The 17,471-nt window shown below is 40.8% G+C and overlaps 2 protein-coding genes across 5 annotated transcripts in view; one reads left to right on the top strand and one right to left on the bottom strand.

Annotated features, from left to right (window-relative positions):
* The window catches only part of ptbp3 (polypyrimidine tract binding protein 3), a 78,895-nt gene extending 72,982 nt beyond the window's left edge, over window positions 1–5,913 (bottom strand). The window contains exon 1 of one of the 4 annotated variants that reach the window (XM_076283886.1): window positions 5,728–5,913. The gene's annotated coding sequence lies outside the window, so the exon portion shown is untranslated. The remainder of the gene's footprint in view (window positions 1–5,727) is intronic. The other 3 variants (XM_076283888.1, XM_076283889.1, XM_076283890.1) reach the window with 3 other exon arrangements.
* A 1,352-nt stretch (window positions 5,914–7,265) lies between these two features.
* hsdl2 (hydroxysteroid dehydrogenase like 2) lies at window positions 7,266–16,488 on the top strand. The gene is made up of 11 exons (XM_076283885.1): window positions 7,266–7,396; window positions 8,500–8,663; window positions 9,610–9,708; window positions 10,407–10,521; window positions 12,023–12,126; window positions 12,238–12,336; window positions 13,061–13,255; window positions 14,068–14,139; window positions 14,752–14,892; window positions 15,464–15,592; window positions 16,258–16,488. The coding sequence occupies exons 1-11, from the start codon at window positions 7,380–7,382 to the stop codon at window positions 16,368–16,370; spliced, it is 1,248 nt and encodes a 415-aa protein (XP_076140000.1). The 5' UTR covers window positions 7,266–7,379; the 3' UTR covers window positions 16,371–16,488.
* The last annotated feature ends 983 nt before the right edge of the window (window positions 16,489–17,471 follow it).

The following is a 17,471-nucleotide window of genomic DNA, read 5'->3' as shown; positions in this document are numbered from 1 at the left end:
CTGTCTACGAGTGGCAGGGTGGAGAGATTTTCAAAGTTGACATTGAACAGAAATGCCACAGAGATGCAAACAAACAAAGTAGCAGAACTTTCACAGCACATAATAAAGGCACTCCCCAGAATTCAGCCTTGTTGCTCATAACAAAATAAAGGCACTCTCCTGAATTCAGCCCTGTTGCTCCTGCTGTACCAAATGCTCTGGTAGTTCTGCAGGCTGCGTGAGGAGGAGCAGACATCACATTAACATGTTTTGCTCTTTGTTGCCCTGGGCCTTAATAAAATAAGATTTGAACAAAGAAACATGCATTTCCTTTCTCTCTGAGACCCTAGCAGAGTTACCCTTGGAAAGGGTACATGTGCCTTCAAAATTCATATTGGTTCCCCTTCCTTAATGCAAGCACAATCACATTACATAAGAGTGGGGGTCAATTATTACAAAGAATGTAAACATTCTCTTCACAAAAAATAAAACTCACATTTTTCTTGGCAGTGGAGAGCAAAGGCCATTTTGCCTTTACACAGGCTGAATGACACAGACATCCATATGACCTTGGCCTGGGCCAGATCTGGCGCAGACTAGGACCAGATCCATTCCAGTGCATGATCACAACGCGACTAGGATGTTTTCAACTGAAGGTTCCATTTGACGACGCAATAATGAACTGAAGCGATCGTTACCATGACAGTAAATTCTAGATAGCAATAACATTCTGCAAAAACTCACTCCTCAAAGGGTGCGGCAGGCGCGGACCTGTTGAAAAGTTATGGGCCTACAGCATAGCCTAAATAAGGCTAACAATAACACTTTTACACTCCCCTTCTTTCAAATAAGCAAACAGGGATTCACTTGCCTAATGAAGAACTAGCTTAGTTATTGTCCTTTTCATGTTGACAATAGGCCCTTTGAGGAAAGTTCCAAACACACAAGCCAAAAGTTGTGTCGAGGTGTGTTGTGAGGGGTGAGGACATAACACCAGGTCCTCCCAGGATGGCTATTTCTATCGACCTAAGTTACTCAGAGTCAGATGATGACAGACATCTTACAATAGCCCCAGTATGCAAGAGGCGAAGGACTAAATTAGTCGCTCTGCACTCACAACAGTACCAAAGCAGCATTTCTCCGAATGCTGTCCGAACCAGAGTTCTGGATAGCCAAGCTCCCATGATTGACTTCTACAGAACCCTGACCAATGATCTGGTCCAGAAGGCATTATTCAAAGCCTGTCTTCAAGGTTGTATGTATGATGGTGGCAAGCTATTATAGTGCTGTGCCATGTGTAAACCTCAGTACCCAACAGCTGAAGTGATGGCGTGCTGTTGATGGCCACAACCACATGTCAGCTTTAGCTTTATTGCTAGGCTCCAATGATTGAGGTTATAGGTTCAATCACAGTACAATATGCAAACAAATCCACTGCTGCAAAGAGTTTTAGGGACAAACCACTCTCCCCATCAAACTCCCATCTTTCTTCTAGCTCTGCCCAGCAGCTGACTGACATCCCAGAGGGCCAATCCCTGACTTCGGTTTCTTGGAGCCCTGAGTCGGATTGGTTAAACGCCCAGACTCTGTGAAACTTCAGAAGGGGAGTATCTGTGTAATACTACCCAGGCTATTCAGTAAGACTAGCTTAAAGCCACTGAAGATGTGAATATGAAGTTACGTTTTTGAGCACATTCATATTATGACATTTTAATTTGAATAAAGACACATCATGCATTTTGTTTGCTATGCTGCCTTTGAAATGTAGTCAGTCATTATGATCCAGATGGGAAAAAAACAAACAAATTGCATTTGGCAACATCTTCACATCTACTGCAATTTGCAGCGATGCCAACAACCAGCCTAGTCAACACATAGCAATGCTACATATTCCAACATGTTTCTATCTGTGAAAGAAGACACATTTGAGTACAAGTCGACTTGACTTCAAAGCAGCCTCCACACGGTGACTGGCTGGCCCCGGGGGCAGACAGAGAGAAAGAGGAGTCGAGTCATGCCACGCTGCCACTGCCGTGCAGACGGAGGTGCAGCATCAACTGGCACCAGATGTGAGATGGCAAGAAGCTGACACTCAGGCTCTCTCAAAGAAGGAAGTGTTGTGGCGACCGACATCCTTGCCATGAAGGAAGTGAGGAAGTTGTGTTGGTCAGTGTGTGTGTGTGTGTGTGTTTGTGTGTCTGTGTGCATGTGTGTGTGTGTGTGTAGTGGTCTATTGAAATGATGTAATTCCTCATGGACTAACACGATAGCAAATCAGAGGCACCCCCTCCCCTCCAACACACACACAACAGACACACACACACTGCCCCCAGCCCACTGGCCTCCGAACGGCCCACCCTGAAATGCACTACTCCCCTTATTAGAGGCTAAATCCCTGTGGCCTTGCGATGGAAAAAATCCCTCTAAGAATGACCACAGCCCCGTTAGCTCACCTCTCTTGTCTCTTCTATTGACGGCGTACTGGCCTGCCTCAGCTCTTTATATGGCACAGCAAGCAAGCAAGCAAGCAAGCAACCACAGCTCTGTCTCTAATAGTGAATATGAATTTTGCCCTCTCTCTAGTCAAATTATAGAGGGGGGGGAGGGTTCCATCAAGTGGCATAAAAAAAGACTCTTCACAAAACTCAATCTTGGCCATGTAATTAACGAGAGCACAGTGGAGTGTGATGAGACTTGAGAACAGCAAGGCTTCTCTAAAAAAGAAAACCCACCAAATTAGCTTTAACTGGGACAAGACAGCTCTGTTTTAATTGCACTGTTTTGTTTTGCCTTTTTACACCACATGTTCTCATTTGTGAACATAAATAATGAAGTGGGTAATCGTTTTTGAATTCCTGATAGTCACATGTGTAGACAAGCTTTTTTTTTGTGCAGGATCATTCAACAAAACAAAGAACTGAGACCTACAGGCTTGCCTCGACACTGGGTGATTTTGAGGAAGGGAAACACACACACACACACACACACACACACACACACCCTTGTGGCCTGTGGTTCTGCTCGACAGCATGTTCAAATGTCACATTCAGTCACAAAACATATGAAAAACATTTTGAAACAAGTAAGTAGTATCAGGATTCTACATCTCAGCAATGCTGTTGGTGCAGGTTCATGTCTAATTCATGCAGTTGGTTCTAGAGTTGGCTAGAGTGTTTGTTGGACATCTATTGTGTCCACAGCATTCAGAGCAAGGCGAGAACAGTATATGCCAAATGAATGGCAAGGTTTAATGATGAATGATGACACATGATCGCTGTTGAGCATTTACGAATAACGACTGCGAGACAATTGTTGCCTGGTGTGTTTGTGTCGCCAAAACACACTTGGGGGCTTGCCGGTGAATTCTCCCAAATCCTTCACCAAACATGTGATATGACCCACACTCACCCCTGGCTAAGCTTTGAGCCTCCCTCCGACTGGTTGAGCAAGTTCACGTCAGTCTGGCCAATGGCTCGACCGCTCAAACACAGGTCAAATTTTACCCAGGGTTCTGTTGCGTTATGCTGATAGGCAGGCATTGTCTTGGAAATCCGACCCAAGGTTATGGTCACCGCATAAAAGGCCTTTGGAAAATTCATGACATTTGGCAGCTATGATCAATATGGCTGATGGTAAACCATGCACATTGTATGGGCAGGGCAGCAGAAGGATATTTGAACACACACATTATCTTGGTCTCCACCTGAATGTTTCTGCCCGATGGCTTCTTTTTGAGGGAAACGGTATGCATGTTGTGTATAGACCAATGAACATTGTCTTTCTACACAAACTCTGAAATGCACCTGTAATTTAGGTAGTGATTTGTAGGTTATTACAATGTAATTCATATAGGAGACAGGTTATGATGTCACTTCTTGTCATCATTTGGTTTCCTGTCATCTAGTCTGTAACACTGATGATCACATGTAACTGTGGAATGAAATAATTTCTGGAATTGATGCACCCAAAAGGCCAGGGAACTTGACAGACCCTGAGTATGCTATGATGCAGTGATTGATGGTTTTCTTAAGAAAATGTACAAGTGTATACATATAATATTATAAATAAAGTTGATTTAGCTTAAATTATGTGTTATGTGAAAATCCTCCACATGACTAAATATGCCTCTCTTCGTTGTTATTTTTATCCTCTAGAAAAGAAAAAAAAACATCTCACTCACTTGCAGTCCTTCCACCATGTTACAGTACAGTCTTCTGTGTTACAGTGGTCTAATTTATTCTCTCCAGCCACCCCAGAACTGATATGACTACCTTGAAGTTACAGTTGAATGTAGCTTAATTAAATGCATCGCAAGGAATGAAAACAAAGCTAATTCTTCCCAAAGCTGATTACTACACATATGACAGTCTCTAGCCCTTGTCCATGTGAGGTTGGCTGCCATGGAAATCCCCTGGGGCATAGCACAGCCTCGCACATCTAAGGCTTTTTCCCTGCTCACACTCCTTCTCAAGCTCAATTACGCCTTGCTTATTATGTGTTGCACAATTTAGACTACCAAGATAGGCCTACGTATGGAGCCTATGTGTTGACATATGTGCTTACAACATGTACCCCCCCCCCCCCTCCAACGTGGACAAATGAAAAGGGCAGCGATGGACCAAGGCAAGGGGGATGCCACACCGTCTTTTGTTCTGTAACACCAGCGTGTCACATTATTCGTGTTTGATAATATAGATCTTCCCGGGAAAAAAATCTCCCGATCACCCTCCGTAAACATTGATGTGTTGCTGGCATATTTAGTAACATGTTCAACTTCAAATCGGTCCTTCCTGCCTTCCCTTCACCTTTAACTCGACGATCTGCGCCATTACATGCACTTTCAACCATGCTTGCAAAGACTTCTACAGACCAACACATTCAGGAAGCTCTGTCAACTTATCTCGGTCGATAATGAAAAGCGATAAAACATTTGAATTTACTTGTCGGCGGCCTCTCTCATGTGCTAACTGAAGCAGCCCCCGCCCACCACCCCTCCACACTTCCCACGCACACGAGTTGTAAACAATGATCTAGTTCCACAATCGTACGATAAATCTAACAATTGAGAAAATGAATCGTGGTACGCGAAGTGTACTATGTAAGTTCATGCTGTACGCTACTTCTTTGTTGAAATAACTAGGGGTACACAGGCTTAGGCTTTTTGCAAGCATTCTTTTCGTGAGCAATAGGTTTTAATAGAAACGCCCCTTAATGATCTTAAAATGGCAGCACAAGAAGGTAACGTTATCCTTTAAATTGCCCATTATTGTCTATAACTGGTAACTCATTCATTCGAATACATAAGGAGTATACACATACTTTTGCTGCATTAATAATAATGAAGTCCTACAATAGTGACTTCAAAATGTCTTTCTAGAATCACTTCCTCGATCCAACTTTAATTGCAAACATTCATCCACAGCCAGAACAGATCCTGCAAAATGAACATCTGCGCATGTTTTCAAAAGGTTTAAATACTGGCCTTGAATAACGAAATTGCGACTATTTTCATTTAAATAAAACAAGGTTGTTTCGAATCTCAAAAGCGAGCAGCGTCAAAACACAAGAAGATGAAGTGTAGCTCTCCACTGCTGTTCATTCTGTTTCATGATGAGCCATTATTACCCCCCCCCCCCTCGCCCCCCATAATAAGCACACTTCAAACCTGCAACATGTCTAATGTTAATCAGCTACACGACATGCGTTTAAGAGGCTAACAAAAGTGTTCAAATAAAAGAAGTCACATACCCATCCATTGCACAGAGGAAACGGTGGCGGACTGAAACGATAATGTTGGCTCAGGAAAATGAAGAAAACGGTTTGGGTGTTGTTACAACAGCTCGAGTCTCCAGCACAATTTCACTCTCATAAGCACAAAGGCACACTTCCTGCTCCTGACGTGAAACACAGTAGGCTACACAGGCATGTACAGACGCCTCACCATACAAAATGGCCTCCCCTACCAGAAAGACACACCTTTGAAGAATTGCAAAACGTAAAATGAGATTTGCGTCGGCACTGGATGTGTTCAACCACGTGTTCAAAGGCGCAAATCATATAAAATATCAAAACAGTATTTAGATCCACTAATTAGGCTATGTTAGAACTGTATGACATAATGTATCACAGCTGTAGCCCATATGCTGAAATTATAATTTAATGAAGTTATAGGCTAGTAATAATTAACAAACCAAAGGGATTCGACTGTCTGGATAGCTATTATGGACACTCAACACAATGGGGTCTGAGTTATTGCATTGCCTTGACTGGTCTGTGATTTTCAGAATGACTCGGTGAATCAGCTGCATGCTGTGTAGGCGAATAAAAACGTGATAGGCCAAGCCTGTATGCAAGCAGTTGTTACAGGTAGCCTAGTTTTGAATGAGCACACAACTAGGCTAAATCATATAGGCTACTAGTAAACGAAACTCACCTGTAGGCCTACGTTATTACAATGTTATTTGCAGTATCAGAGAATTAGGTTTAGATGTTATCTCAGTGCATAGCGTGTGCAAACTTGTTGCTCTCGTCAAACCTGATCTACAACAATGTGTGTTTCTTAACTTGATCAGAGTAATGTGTAAATAAATCAATACTGGATTAAACCGGAAATTTGATATGATTGTTAAAAAAGTAGCATCGTTAACACGTGTGCATCAATGCTATGTAACTTTTTGAAAATTAGGCCTGTAGGCTATGTTTAAATAGTCATGTTATAAATTGGCAACGTGCTTTGAGTAGGCATGCCCATTCAAGTCCCCTAAACATGGGGATAAGCAAAAATAGCTCTAAACATATGGGTAATTTCTGCAACCTGTAGCTAATGCTTATACATTTGCAAGCAGCTTTTGGGGGGAGACAAATCTGAGGATGCGCTGCTTCGAAAAGCTATTCAGGCAATGCACGAAGGCCATAGGCCTACTTAAACTGTTGCAGATGTTTAGTTGCATTTGTTTAGCCTAATTGCATTTTATTTGTGGTTGTTTAAATGGCCCCACTTGTATTAAAATAGATACAGGAACAAGACACTCCCTTCATACAAGATAGCCTATAAAAAATGATTAGTAATCCTGGTTTTATGTTAAAATATGTTTCTGTCCAAGTAAGCAAATTAGCTAACGTTACCTAGGCCTAGGTACGACTGTACAAATTAACAGATATTTGTTACATAAAGATAGATAGAAATATTGGAATAGAAATATTGGCGTAACCGTAACATGACTTAAGGGGGCAGCAATGAGCTTCCTGAAACACAACAAACTCGGCTCTGGGCTGAGTGTCTCTCGGTCTCAGCGCCAGCGGGTCTTTGTAGGCTAAAGGGCACCGCTGTCATTCAGTATATCACAGTCACTGCGTTCTTCACCAGTCCCTGCGACTTTTTGCAGAGAAGATCCAACACAATGCTGCAAAATACAGGGTGAGATATTATTTTCGAAAGCTAACTTATCGTTTGCAAGCGATATAGACAATTGTGGAAATTGTACAAAGCTAGTAACTTATATCATTCGTTAAACTAGATAGCTAGCTAGCTGTTACAGGCTAGCATCTAGCATGCTGTCTGAATGTACGTTTGACGTAACAGGCCAAACAGCTAGGCAATGAAATAACACTTACGTGGTATGAACCAAAAAGATGAGAAATAAGTTAATCAGCATCTGTGTTATGAATTTTGATTCCACTTGAGCAAAACGTTTAGTCAGCAATGCTTGCTCGTTTAGTTTAGTTAGGCTGACAGCTAACTTAGGTAATGTTAGCGAGTGGAGTTTGGTAGGGATCATTCAGGTTTCATCAAGTTTGACAGCTTTTATAACTTTTATTATGCACCTTATTGTATATTGCAAACTAGATATGATGTCAGTGCTGTTCAAAGTAAAGTGTAGGAGCTAAGAATGGACTTCTGCCATTGTTTTTGAATTTAGCAAACAGCTGTTTGGCTAGCCAGATAAGTTAGCCATCTTAACTAACGTTACTGTTAGCTATTGTAACGTTAAGGTGGTATTTAACGTAAATGTCAGCTTCTTGCTAAACTAGATCTATTCAGTGGTGAGTGATTCATTTCATTTGTAGCCATGGGTCAAATAATGACGCTCAGAAGAGCATAGCTCCAACGTGACAGAGGCAAGTGATAATTGACCTTTCACACAGATTTTCAATCTCTTGAGGTTGTTCCTAGGTTAAACAACTTATAGGCAGAGAATGTCTAATAAGCTATAGGTTAGGTTAAGTTGTTGATCTATTGTACCGTATTGTACGGTGTATTAGACGTTTCGGGATACATTTTTGCAAATAGATTTAGCCTAAATGAGTTAATGTTACAGTGTCAATGTCATATAGTGTTCAAATTACATTAGTTTTTAGAATGATTGACTTTGATACAAAGATACAAACCTAGGGCTACTAGGTAATCTTTATGATTATTGGCTTTTCCGGTAGGCATTATGCACCCCTGCCTATCCTACAAAACCATAACATTCTCAATGATGATCAGTGACTAAGCAATGCAGTTGTGTCCTTTTTCAGAAAGCTGGCAGGTTGCACCCTGTTCATCACAGGGGCAAGCAGAGGTATCGGGAAGGCCATTGCCCTTAAAGCTGCTAAAGATGGTGCCAATGTTGTCATCGCAGCCAAAACTGCACAAGCCCACCCCAAACTTCCAGGGACCATCTATTCAGCAGCGGAAGAGAGTATGTCCCCCTGTGACCTGCTCTGACAGAGTGATGACCTTGAATATTACAAAAGAAGAAGATAGATAGATATATACTTTATTGATCCCCAAGGGGAAATTCAAGAATGTTTAGTTTGTAGATGTTGTGGTTTTCATTGAGTTGTATTAAGATTGTGCTCCCAAAGCAATTGGTGCCATTGAAGGCCTTTGCACAAGCTTTTTACAGGGTTCCCACGGGTGATGGAATTTCTGGAATATCATGGCATTTTTATAAGGTCTGAAGTCAGGGAATTTGATCAAATTTGGGGCAAAGTCATGGAATATGAATTTTGTTGTAGCAGTTTAAAATGTACTTGTCAGAATACATTATGCCTAATACAAATATATTTTCTTGCAAAATTGGTGTATATCTGCCTGGCTATTAGCTTTATTGCTTGCTTGAGTGGTTGTGGTTAGCCCAACTTTGTTTATTCAATGCCCATTTATTAATCTTCAACTCTAAAAAAGTCAGATTCTTGAAGGCTACGCGGATGCTCTGAAATCTTTGGTCAGTATATTGTACAATTCATGATGGGTCATGGAAATTCAGTTCTTTTGTCAGGGAAAGGTCATGGAATTTTACATTTGACTTAGAGTGGGAACCCTGTTTTTAGTTGTAGCCTAATAACCTCTGGAAGATGTGTAGTTACTGTGTGGTGGCCCCAAGCTGGGAGGTAAAATTAATTGGGTGTTTTTATGTTGAAATAAAAAAAAATAAAAAAAAAGTTTTTCATGGTGCTAGGTAGATGTGTAAATGATAACCACCTGTCTATACTTGGCACATTTGCACTTCTGGTTAGACACAAACTGCATTTCGTTGTCTTTGTACTTGTACTCTGCACAATGACAATAAAGTTGAATCTAATCTATTCTAATCTTAACCAGATTGGCCAAAATAATTTAGGTCTATTTTTTTTCTCTTACAGTTGAGGCAGCTGGAGGAAAAGCCTTGCCCTGTATTGTAGATGTACGAGATGAAGCCCAGCTCAATGACGCAGTGGAAAAGGCTGTGCAGAAATTTGGAGGTGAGTCAAATCACACTGGCTCACACTAGATAGATAGATAGATAGATAGATAGATAGATAGATAGATACTTTATTGATCCCCAGGGGAAATTCAAGGTCTCAGTAGCATACAGACAACACACACACATTCACTAACAGCAGAAAAAGTAATTAAAAGTATATAATATAAAAACACAACTAAGCAATAAGGACAGTAGAAGATAAAGAATATACTAAATATACAAAAATACAAATTATACTAACTAACACTTAATCTAAATCAATTCTAAAAACAGTATCCACATAGTGGTGATTAATCAATCAAGAGGCGCTTGCAATGACTGAGGCAGGGACTGAGCCTGTGATTCTCTGTGCATAATAAGGTAAGGTAAGGTGCTCTGTGTGAGTGAGTGTCATGGTGATAGTGCAAATGAGTAAGTCCAACAGTGCAACAGTGCAAGAATAAAGTCTATATATCTATATATATAACTATTTTAAGAAAAGGTATAAGTGTGGCCACAGTTCGGCTGTGGCATGGAGGGAGGGGTTATGCATATGTGCTAATGTGCTAATATAGGTCACATCTCGTCTGACCTAATACATGCTGGTCAACTTTTCAACACTAATAACACAATACTCGTTAAGTTTCACTACACAAATCTTTCCAAAACACCTATAAACATATCTTCCCCTTTTGTTCACTGTGGTTGATTCTACAGGAATTGACATCCTCGTTAACAATGCCAGTGCAATTAACCTGACCGGTACTTTGGAGACATCCATGAAGAAAGTAGATCTTATGTTGGGCATTAACCTTAGAGGAACCTACCTCACGTAAGTATTACAGACCAAGATAATGTAGTATCAAAAATATCTAACTCTTCAGATTTACTCATTTTAAAAAGCTGAATGCATGTTCAAGCTAGTAACAGCATTGTTGTTTCTGTTAGGTTGTAGTTAGATGTACTATCCAGCAGGTGTCGCCACCACACATACTAAAATTATGATCATCAAATATAAAACTGTACTGTTATTTCATTATCTACACTTTTACTGCCAAATGTATTAGCCATCACTACTGATCTTGATAGAGCATAAAAACAGGTTTACTTTCTCCCATCAGGAACAATTTTTGTTTCTCAAGCTTCTCAAGCGCGCACACACTAGTGTTGCACGGTGTATCGATACTAAAAAGGTATCACGATGCCTTCATGCAAAAAACGATACGATTTTCGATGAAGGCCTGAGTGGTTGGAATGTCGTACTTGTACACTGGGCGCAAAGAAGACTATCCTCACATTTTTACCTATGCAACTGTCAAAGAAATCCCATGAACACGGGAAGGCCTAGGGTAGCCTATACTGTACATCAGATGGCCTAAAGATTAGGCCCCTCTGCATAGCATTCAGTGATTTGCATGCAGTAATTTCAACACTGACCTTGATCTAGCCTAGTTTGGCTATTTAAAGCTACTTTATTGCCAAAACAACACAATGTAAATGAACTATAACAAACAATAAAGGACTTAATCACACAAAGTAGGCCTACTATTTTACTGACTATAAAAAATGATAATTATGTTGGAAGTTTAGAACCCAGAGTTGACCTGCACACTACAAAAGTGCACCGAATTCAACACAAATGATTCAATACACTTGGAGGAGGTATGAGTCCTTTCTTTTCCAGATATCTTAGGATTTCGCCGTAGTATCGTTTCAGTATCGAGCATCGTGATATTTATGGCAGATATCGTATCGAAGTCATAATTTTGGTATCGTGACAACACTAGCACACACACACACACACACATGCGTGCCCACACACACACACACACACACACGCACTTGTACACAGTAATTTTTAGACCTACTTTCAAATAATTACCCTGGAGCTAGGTTGTGGAGGTGATCAACACCAGAGCTCCAGGGGTTCTGTTTAAAGGTGCTATGTGGAGATTTGTTTTGTTTAAAATATCCAATTTGTGCAATTGTACAATAGCCATTAAATACAATATTATTAAATTGTGTAATATTACCTTGTGAGTCGACATGGTTTGGTTCTTCGAAAATGGTGTTTGCCACCACAACAGTACTTACAACAGTGTTGTGTAAAATACAAATACTCCGTAACTGCAGGCAGGAACCCAGTAGCAAAAAACCTGAAACGGCATTGGACACTTTAAAGTGGTATCCTGCAAAATGGCCTATTGGCCAGGTTCACTGCTTCAGTTCTCTCTTGCAAATCTTACTAGTTGTTTTGAAACTGTGTGAGTAAAGAGGCTCGACATTCCTGCTCTCACACAAAAACAACTCCTTTTTTCTTTTGCCTTTATCAGGTCAAGATTGTGCATCCCACATCTTCTGAAGAGCAAAAATCCTCATATCCTAAACCTCAGTCCGCCACTCAACCTTAACCCCATCTGGTTCAAGAACCACACAGGTAAGAAGGACTCAGTGCTGTGAAGTGGTGTATTCAACCAAAATAATGCATATGTTTGCAAAAACTTTGCATGGATGAAAATAACAATGTTTCTGCTTTTATTTCATTTAGCATACACAATGGCCAAGTATGGAATGTCAATGTGTGTGCTTGGAATGGCAGAAGAATTCAGAGGATCCATCGCTGTTAATGCCTTATGGCCTAAGACAGGTACTTTTTCTACTTTGTGTAAAGTTGAGCTTAATCTTATGTAACGGTAGCCAGCTGGTACGTTGCTGTGCAGTAAGTACGTTGGTAAACCTTACCTCCCTCCCTAGTGAGAGCTAGCAGCCTGGGCTTTTAGCTCGATTGCTAGCAGGCTCAACACCCGATCTGAGGTGCTGCTGTTTGAGGGTTTGAGTCTGGGCAATTGCAGGGCTGAGCCGCACGGTTCAACACAGCACAGGTTACATTTACACAATGTTTGAAGGTTTCTTTTTTCAAAATAAAACAAAGGGCCCTATCGTGCACCCGGCGCAAGGTGGCGCAAAGCGCGACGCGACTTATATCTTACACTCACTGAAGTGAGGAATTTTTCGCTAAACACACCCATGACTGTTTAAGAAACATAAGAACAACCCTTTTGCGCGCTGCGCCCATCGTTTGATCACAAAATCACCATTAAATTAGTGATTGTGAGCTGGCCACGCTTTCAATGTCTATAAACTTTGCATCTCTGACCATCAGTTTCTGATCGCCAAAACAGGGCCCAAAGTGTCCAGACATGAGACCGTCAAGCATGAAACCTAATTTTGTATATATGCGCAACATACATTTTGAGAAAACTATCTATTCATCCTCTGATATAATTGTTATCTTATACTGTACTGATCTCAGTCAATTTTAAATGGGGTCTTTTATTCTAATTGGCCCCTATGCTGTATGTTTTTCTAAGCCATCCAGACTGCTGCTATGGACATGCTTGGAGGTTCTGATATAGGGAAACAGTGCAGGAAGGTAGAGATCATGGCTGATGCGGCCTACGCAATCTTCAACCAGCCCACAAACTACACTGGGAACTTTGTCATTGACGAGGACATCCTCAAAAAGCAGGGGATCAAGGACTTTGATATCTATGCTGTTGCACCAGGTTTGTATGCAAGAATTTCAGCTTTACAACCACATACAGTACAGTAGAGTTATCCAGAATATCAAACTTATATAATGGAGACATGTGTGTATACTCATGGAATGTGGAAGATTATTGTTATCAGGGACAACACACAATATTCAATATACAGTATTGTTAACCACAGCATACAAGGATTCTTATTAGGGCTGCACGATTAGGAGACAATATCTAATTGTCATTTTTCTGACAGTGATTTTTGAAAGTCAAGCTTCAGTGCAGCACTCCCAATTTGGGTGACTTCTAGTTGGTGAGCTTCACTGTCTGTCACACAAGGAGGATGACATGAATATAAAAATCATAGATGTGACAAGATTAGGTTAACCGTTGTGACAGAGTTGCAAGCTGCACGATGAATTGCGGAGTTTGCGATTAGCTAATTACCTCAGTTAAAATTGCGATTTCTGTTAAAAAATGATTGTGCAGCCCTAATCTTTACTATGATAAGCCCTTGCTAGTGAAGCCCATTTGTTGCGCACAGTTGTGCTGCTTTGTTGGTGATTTTGTGTTGTCTGGTTTGGTTTTGATGGTAAATAAGCTTGGTTGTAGATTAGGCACTGTGTGAAATCTCTTACCTATAGCACAAGGAGTTTAAAAATGCATTCATTCATTAATATAAAATAGATTAATTGTGCAGCCCTAATCCTTACTATGATACAAGAATCATAGAATGAGAACAGACTGCAGTAATGAACTTAAATGGCCTGTGATACAGATTAGCCCAGTGTGGTAGAAGATGAAGGGTGATAACGCATATCCCGTACATTTCCCAGGTCACTCTCTGCTGCCTGACTTCTTCCTGGATGAGGAGCCTGAGAATCTGGTGAAACACATGGAGGATCATGGTAAGAAAAGGAGACTGTATGATAATGACACTTGTTTCAAATGCCAAAGAGGACGTAAAGAGGCTCTAAGCGATGTTACACGGTTTCTAAACATTTAAAACACCTAAAACATTTTTGTCACATACAGCAAACATCTCCTCACCATGCGCTAGCTGCCCGTGCCCTGAATACACTGTAAAAAATGCGGCCTCTGTGGACAGCCCAGGCTCCAAAATTGGCAACAAAAACAGCCTGGTCCAGCCTGGACCATGAAACTGTTCCAGCCAATCAACGACGAGATGCGCGTTCATGACAGTTTCATTTGCAGGGGAAGGAGGGACGAGCGAGCTCTTTGTTTTGTTTGAACGTCAACAGAAGTGATGTTACCCAACATCGCTTAGAGCACCTTTAATCAATCTTGTGTGACTTTCTGTTACATATGTTGAATCTGTGACATTGATTTTGAAATTTGAAGGTGATTTATGTTTAGTAGACCCAAAGATATTTTACCCAATGGGGCATAGACTTGTAGCGGCGGATTTTGTGAATGTTCATGATAAAGTTAAAGTGTGGCAGAAACTTTGGATGTGTGAAGATGAAGATGAACTCACAGAATCCAAACTGCCTCTGTAGGTGCAAGCCCTGCTTTCAAGACTGGGCAGTCCAGCGCTGTAGACAGTGGTCCTATCGCAGACACCTTCAAGGTCATCAAGGGAGTCCTCAGTCCAGATGTGGTCAAGAGCACTCAAGGAGTTTACAAATTTGACCTATCAGGTATTCTTTTACCCCCCTACTCTCTGTGTGTGTACATGTGTGTTTTGTTTTTATTTCTTCCTCAATATACATTTGTTACTGTAGAGTAAAGTTGAGTGTTTACGGGGGCGCATCTGGCTACAGCGCCCATACCCCATATGGTTCCCACTCATATGGTTCCCATTCATATGGGTCCCGGTTCCCACTCATATGGTTCCCACTCATATGGTTCCCATTCATATAGGTCCCACTCATATGGTTCCCATTCATATGGTTCCCATTCATATGGTTCCCACTCATATGGTTCCCATTCATATGGTTCCCACTCATATGGTTCCCATTCATATAGGTCCCACTCACTTCCTGTTAATCTCTAACTTTCCTGTCACAATAAAGGCAAAAATATACTTACAAAAATTTTTTTGTTTTTAGACCTGTTAAGGCTTTAAGCATGTCCTTTAGGGAAGGGATGGGCCAGAGTTGAAGGGTTTTAAGCATGTATTTTAGGGATGAGTTGGGCTGGGATTGAAGGGTTTTAAGCATGTCTTTTAGGGATGAGTTGGGCAGGGATTGAAGTTCTGTTGGTCCCTAGGGGAGCACCCTGGAGTTTGGTACATAGACCTGAAGTCTGACGCAGGAAGTGCCGGCAGCGGAGAACCACCAGTCAAAGCGGACGTCGTCATGAGCATGGACAGCGCAGACTTCATCAAGATGTTCTCAGGTGAGGCAGAGAAAAATGTTGTTTGATCTCGTTTTATAAGGAAGGTGCTTTTCAGATGGAAAGTGGCCCCAGTTCCCTGCCTCACACCCTTCTGCCCGCCTGTCAGTCGCCTGAAAGACAACTCAAAAAACTGAAGTGCCCGCACGCCACCTTAAGCTGAAAATGTTTTATCTTGGAGGCAGACGGGCAGGCATGTTCTCGATTCGTGCATGCAAGCGGCAACTTGGGAGTCGGGACTGCACTCAAATCGCCTGCTTTGCCCGCCTGCATCTCATTGAAAAAGAATTGAATAGTAGTGGGTGTCGCTTCTCATGTGAAAAGCCACAAACACTAAACATTTGTATGATATATTGTATAGTTTATGTACTGTATGTGTGGTTTATTGTTTAGTTGTGTGTTGTAGTAGTTGTTGTTGATTGTTTGTGTGTTATAGCAGTGTTATAGTAGTGTTTATCTGTGTTTATTTATACTTTTGCTGACACCTCTTGGTCAGGTCTTTGTTGAAAATGAGAAGCGGTTATCAATTGATTTTATCTAGTAAATTAAAGGTCAAGCACAGGTCAGGGTGAGCCTGTCTCCTTTGGCTCAAGCTACTGTGATTGTGTATTTCTTTTAATATGTTTAAAATTGGAATATGAAAACTGGATTTTTTTCTCCCTCTACAGGGAAGATGAAACCAACCATGGCCTTCATGTCAGGAAAACTGAGGATCAAGGGGGACATGACTCTTGCCATTAAAATGGAGAAAATGATGGGCTTGATGAAACCCAAGCTGTAACTAAGACTAATTCAATGCCTTAACAGATGTGCCCGTCTTTATATGAATGTGTTTTGTTGAACTGGTCCTTTTGTAAAAAGTTTCTAATAAACTTGTTGCTATGATGCTGCTAATTTTACATATTGCATGATATTTCCATAACCGCGAGATACACGCTTCACGATAACGGCAAGAAGTTGTTAACAGACGTTCACCAAGATGTATAGCCCATCAGCAATCTATTTAAAATAACACCTATTTGAAGTACCATTCATGAATTGTTGTCAAATATTGAAGTTGTGGGAAGTACTAGCTGGGTATGTTTCTTTCGTCCCCCATGCCTGTTCCATTCATTCTGGCCAGGAGAGTCGAATGAAACAAAATGCACATTCAACTTCTGCTTAAATAACTCATGAACGGTTTTGTTCAGAGATGAAATTCCAACTGTATTTGACAGAGGGCAGATGTAGGTTGCTAGTGACAAAATATTAGCTTTCAGTGTGGTACAGTGTCTGTAAATTACATTTCATTGAAAAGTCCCGGTTCTCCCCCTATGTAATAGACGTGCAGGGTGCTAAAGCTTGTCAGGCATAGCAACAGTAACTAAGGAGGGCGGGACTTAGCGAAGCATCTCTGTGCCATTTGTAACTAGACTTTCCTTGTTTTTTTTTTTTTTACAAATACACTTTTTTTATTAATGTACAATTTACACATATAGAGATATAAACGGCAAAGTAGATTACAATGTACACAAATACACTTTTTAAATGAATTAAATAGTACTGTATATCAAAGCATTTTCTTTAAAAAAAAAAAAGCATACATAAAACATTCATAATGAAATCAAAATAGAATTAACAAGTAAATAACACTGGGGAAATAAATTAATAATGTATTAATCCCTCCTAATCAGAATAATTGTTTAATGTGATTCCAACTGAAAAGAGGTGAGCACACACACAATCAGGACCACACAACACACGTAACTGTGCAACCTTGTATATTAGACACACACTCTGACACACACACACACACACACACACAATGCCTGTCACTGAGGGTCAAGGCCTGTGTGAGGGGTCTCTCTGTATCTGATGTTTCTGAGCATAGACAGAGAACATG

This window comes from Alosa pseudoharengus, unplaced genomic scaffold (genome assembly GCF_046254945.1).
Source record: "Alosa pseudoharengus isolate Yale_2024_CS ecotype anadromous, Long Island Sound unplaced genomic scaffold, YU_APseudo_1.1 YU_APseudo_1.1_scf_14, whole genome shotgun sequence".
Classification (NCBI taxonomy): domain Eukaryota; kingdom Metazoa; phylum Chordata; class Actinopteri; order Clupeiformes; family Clupeidae; genus Alosa; species Alosa pseudoharengus.
This window is presented reverse-complemented; position numbering and strand designations above follow the sequence as displayed.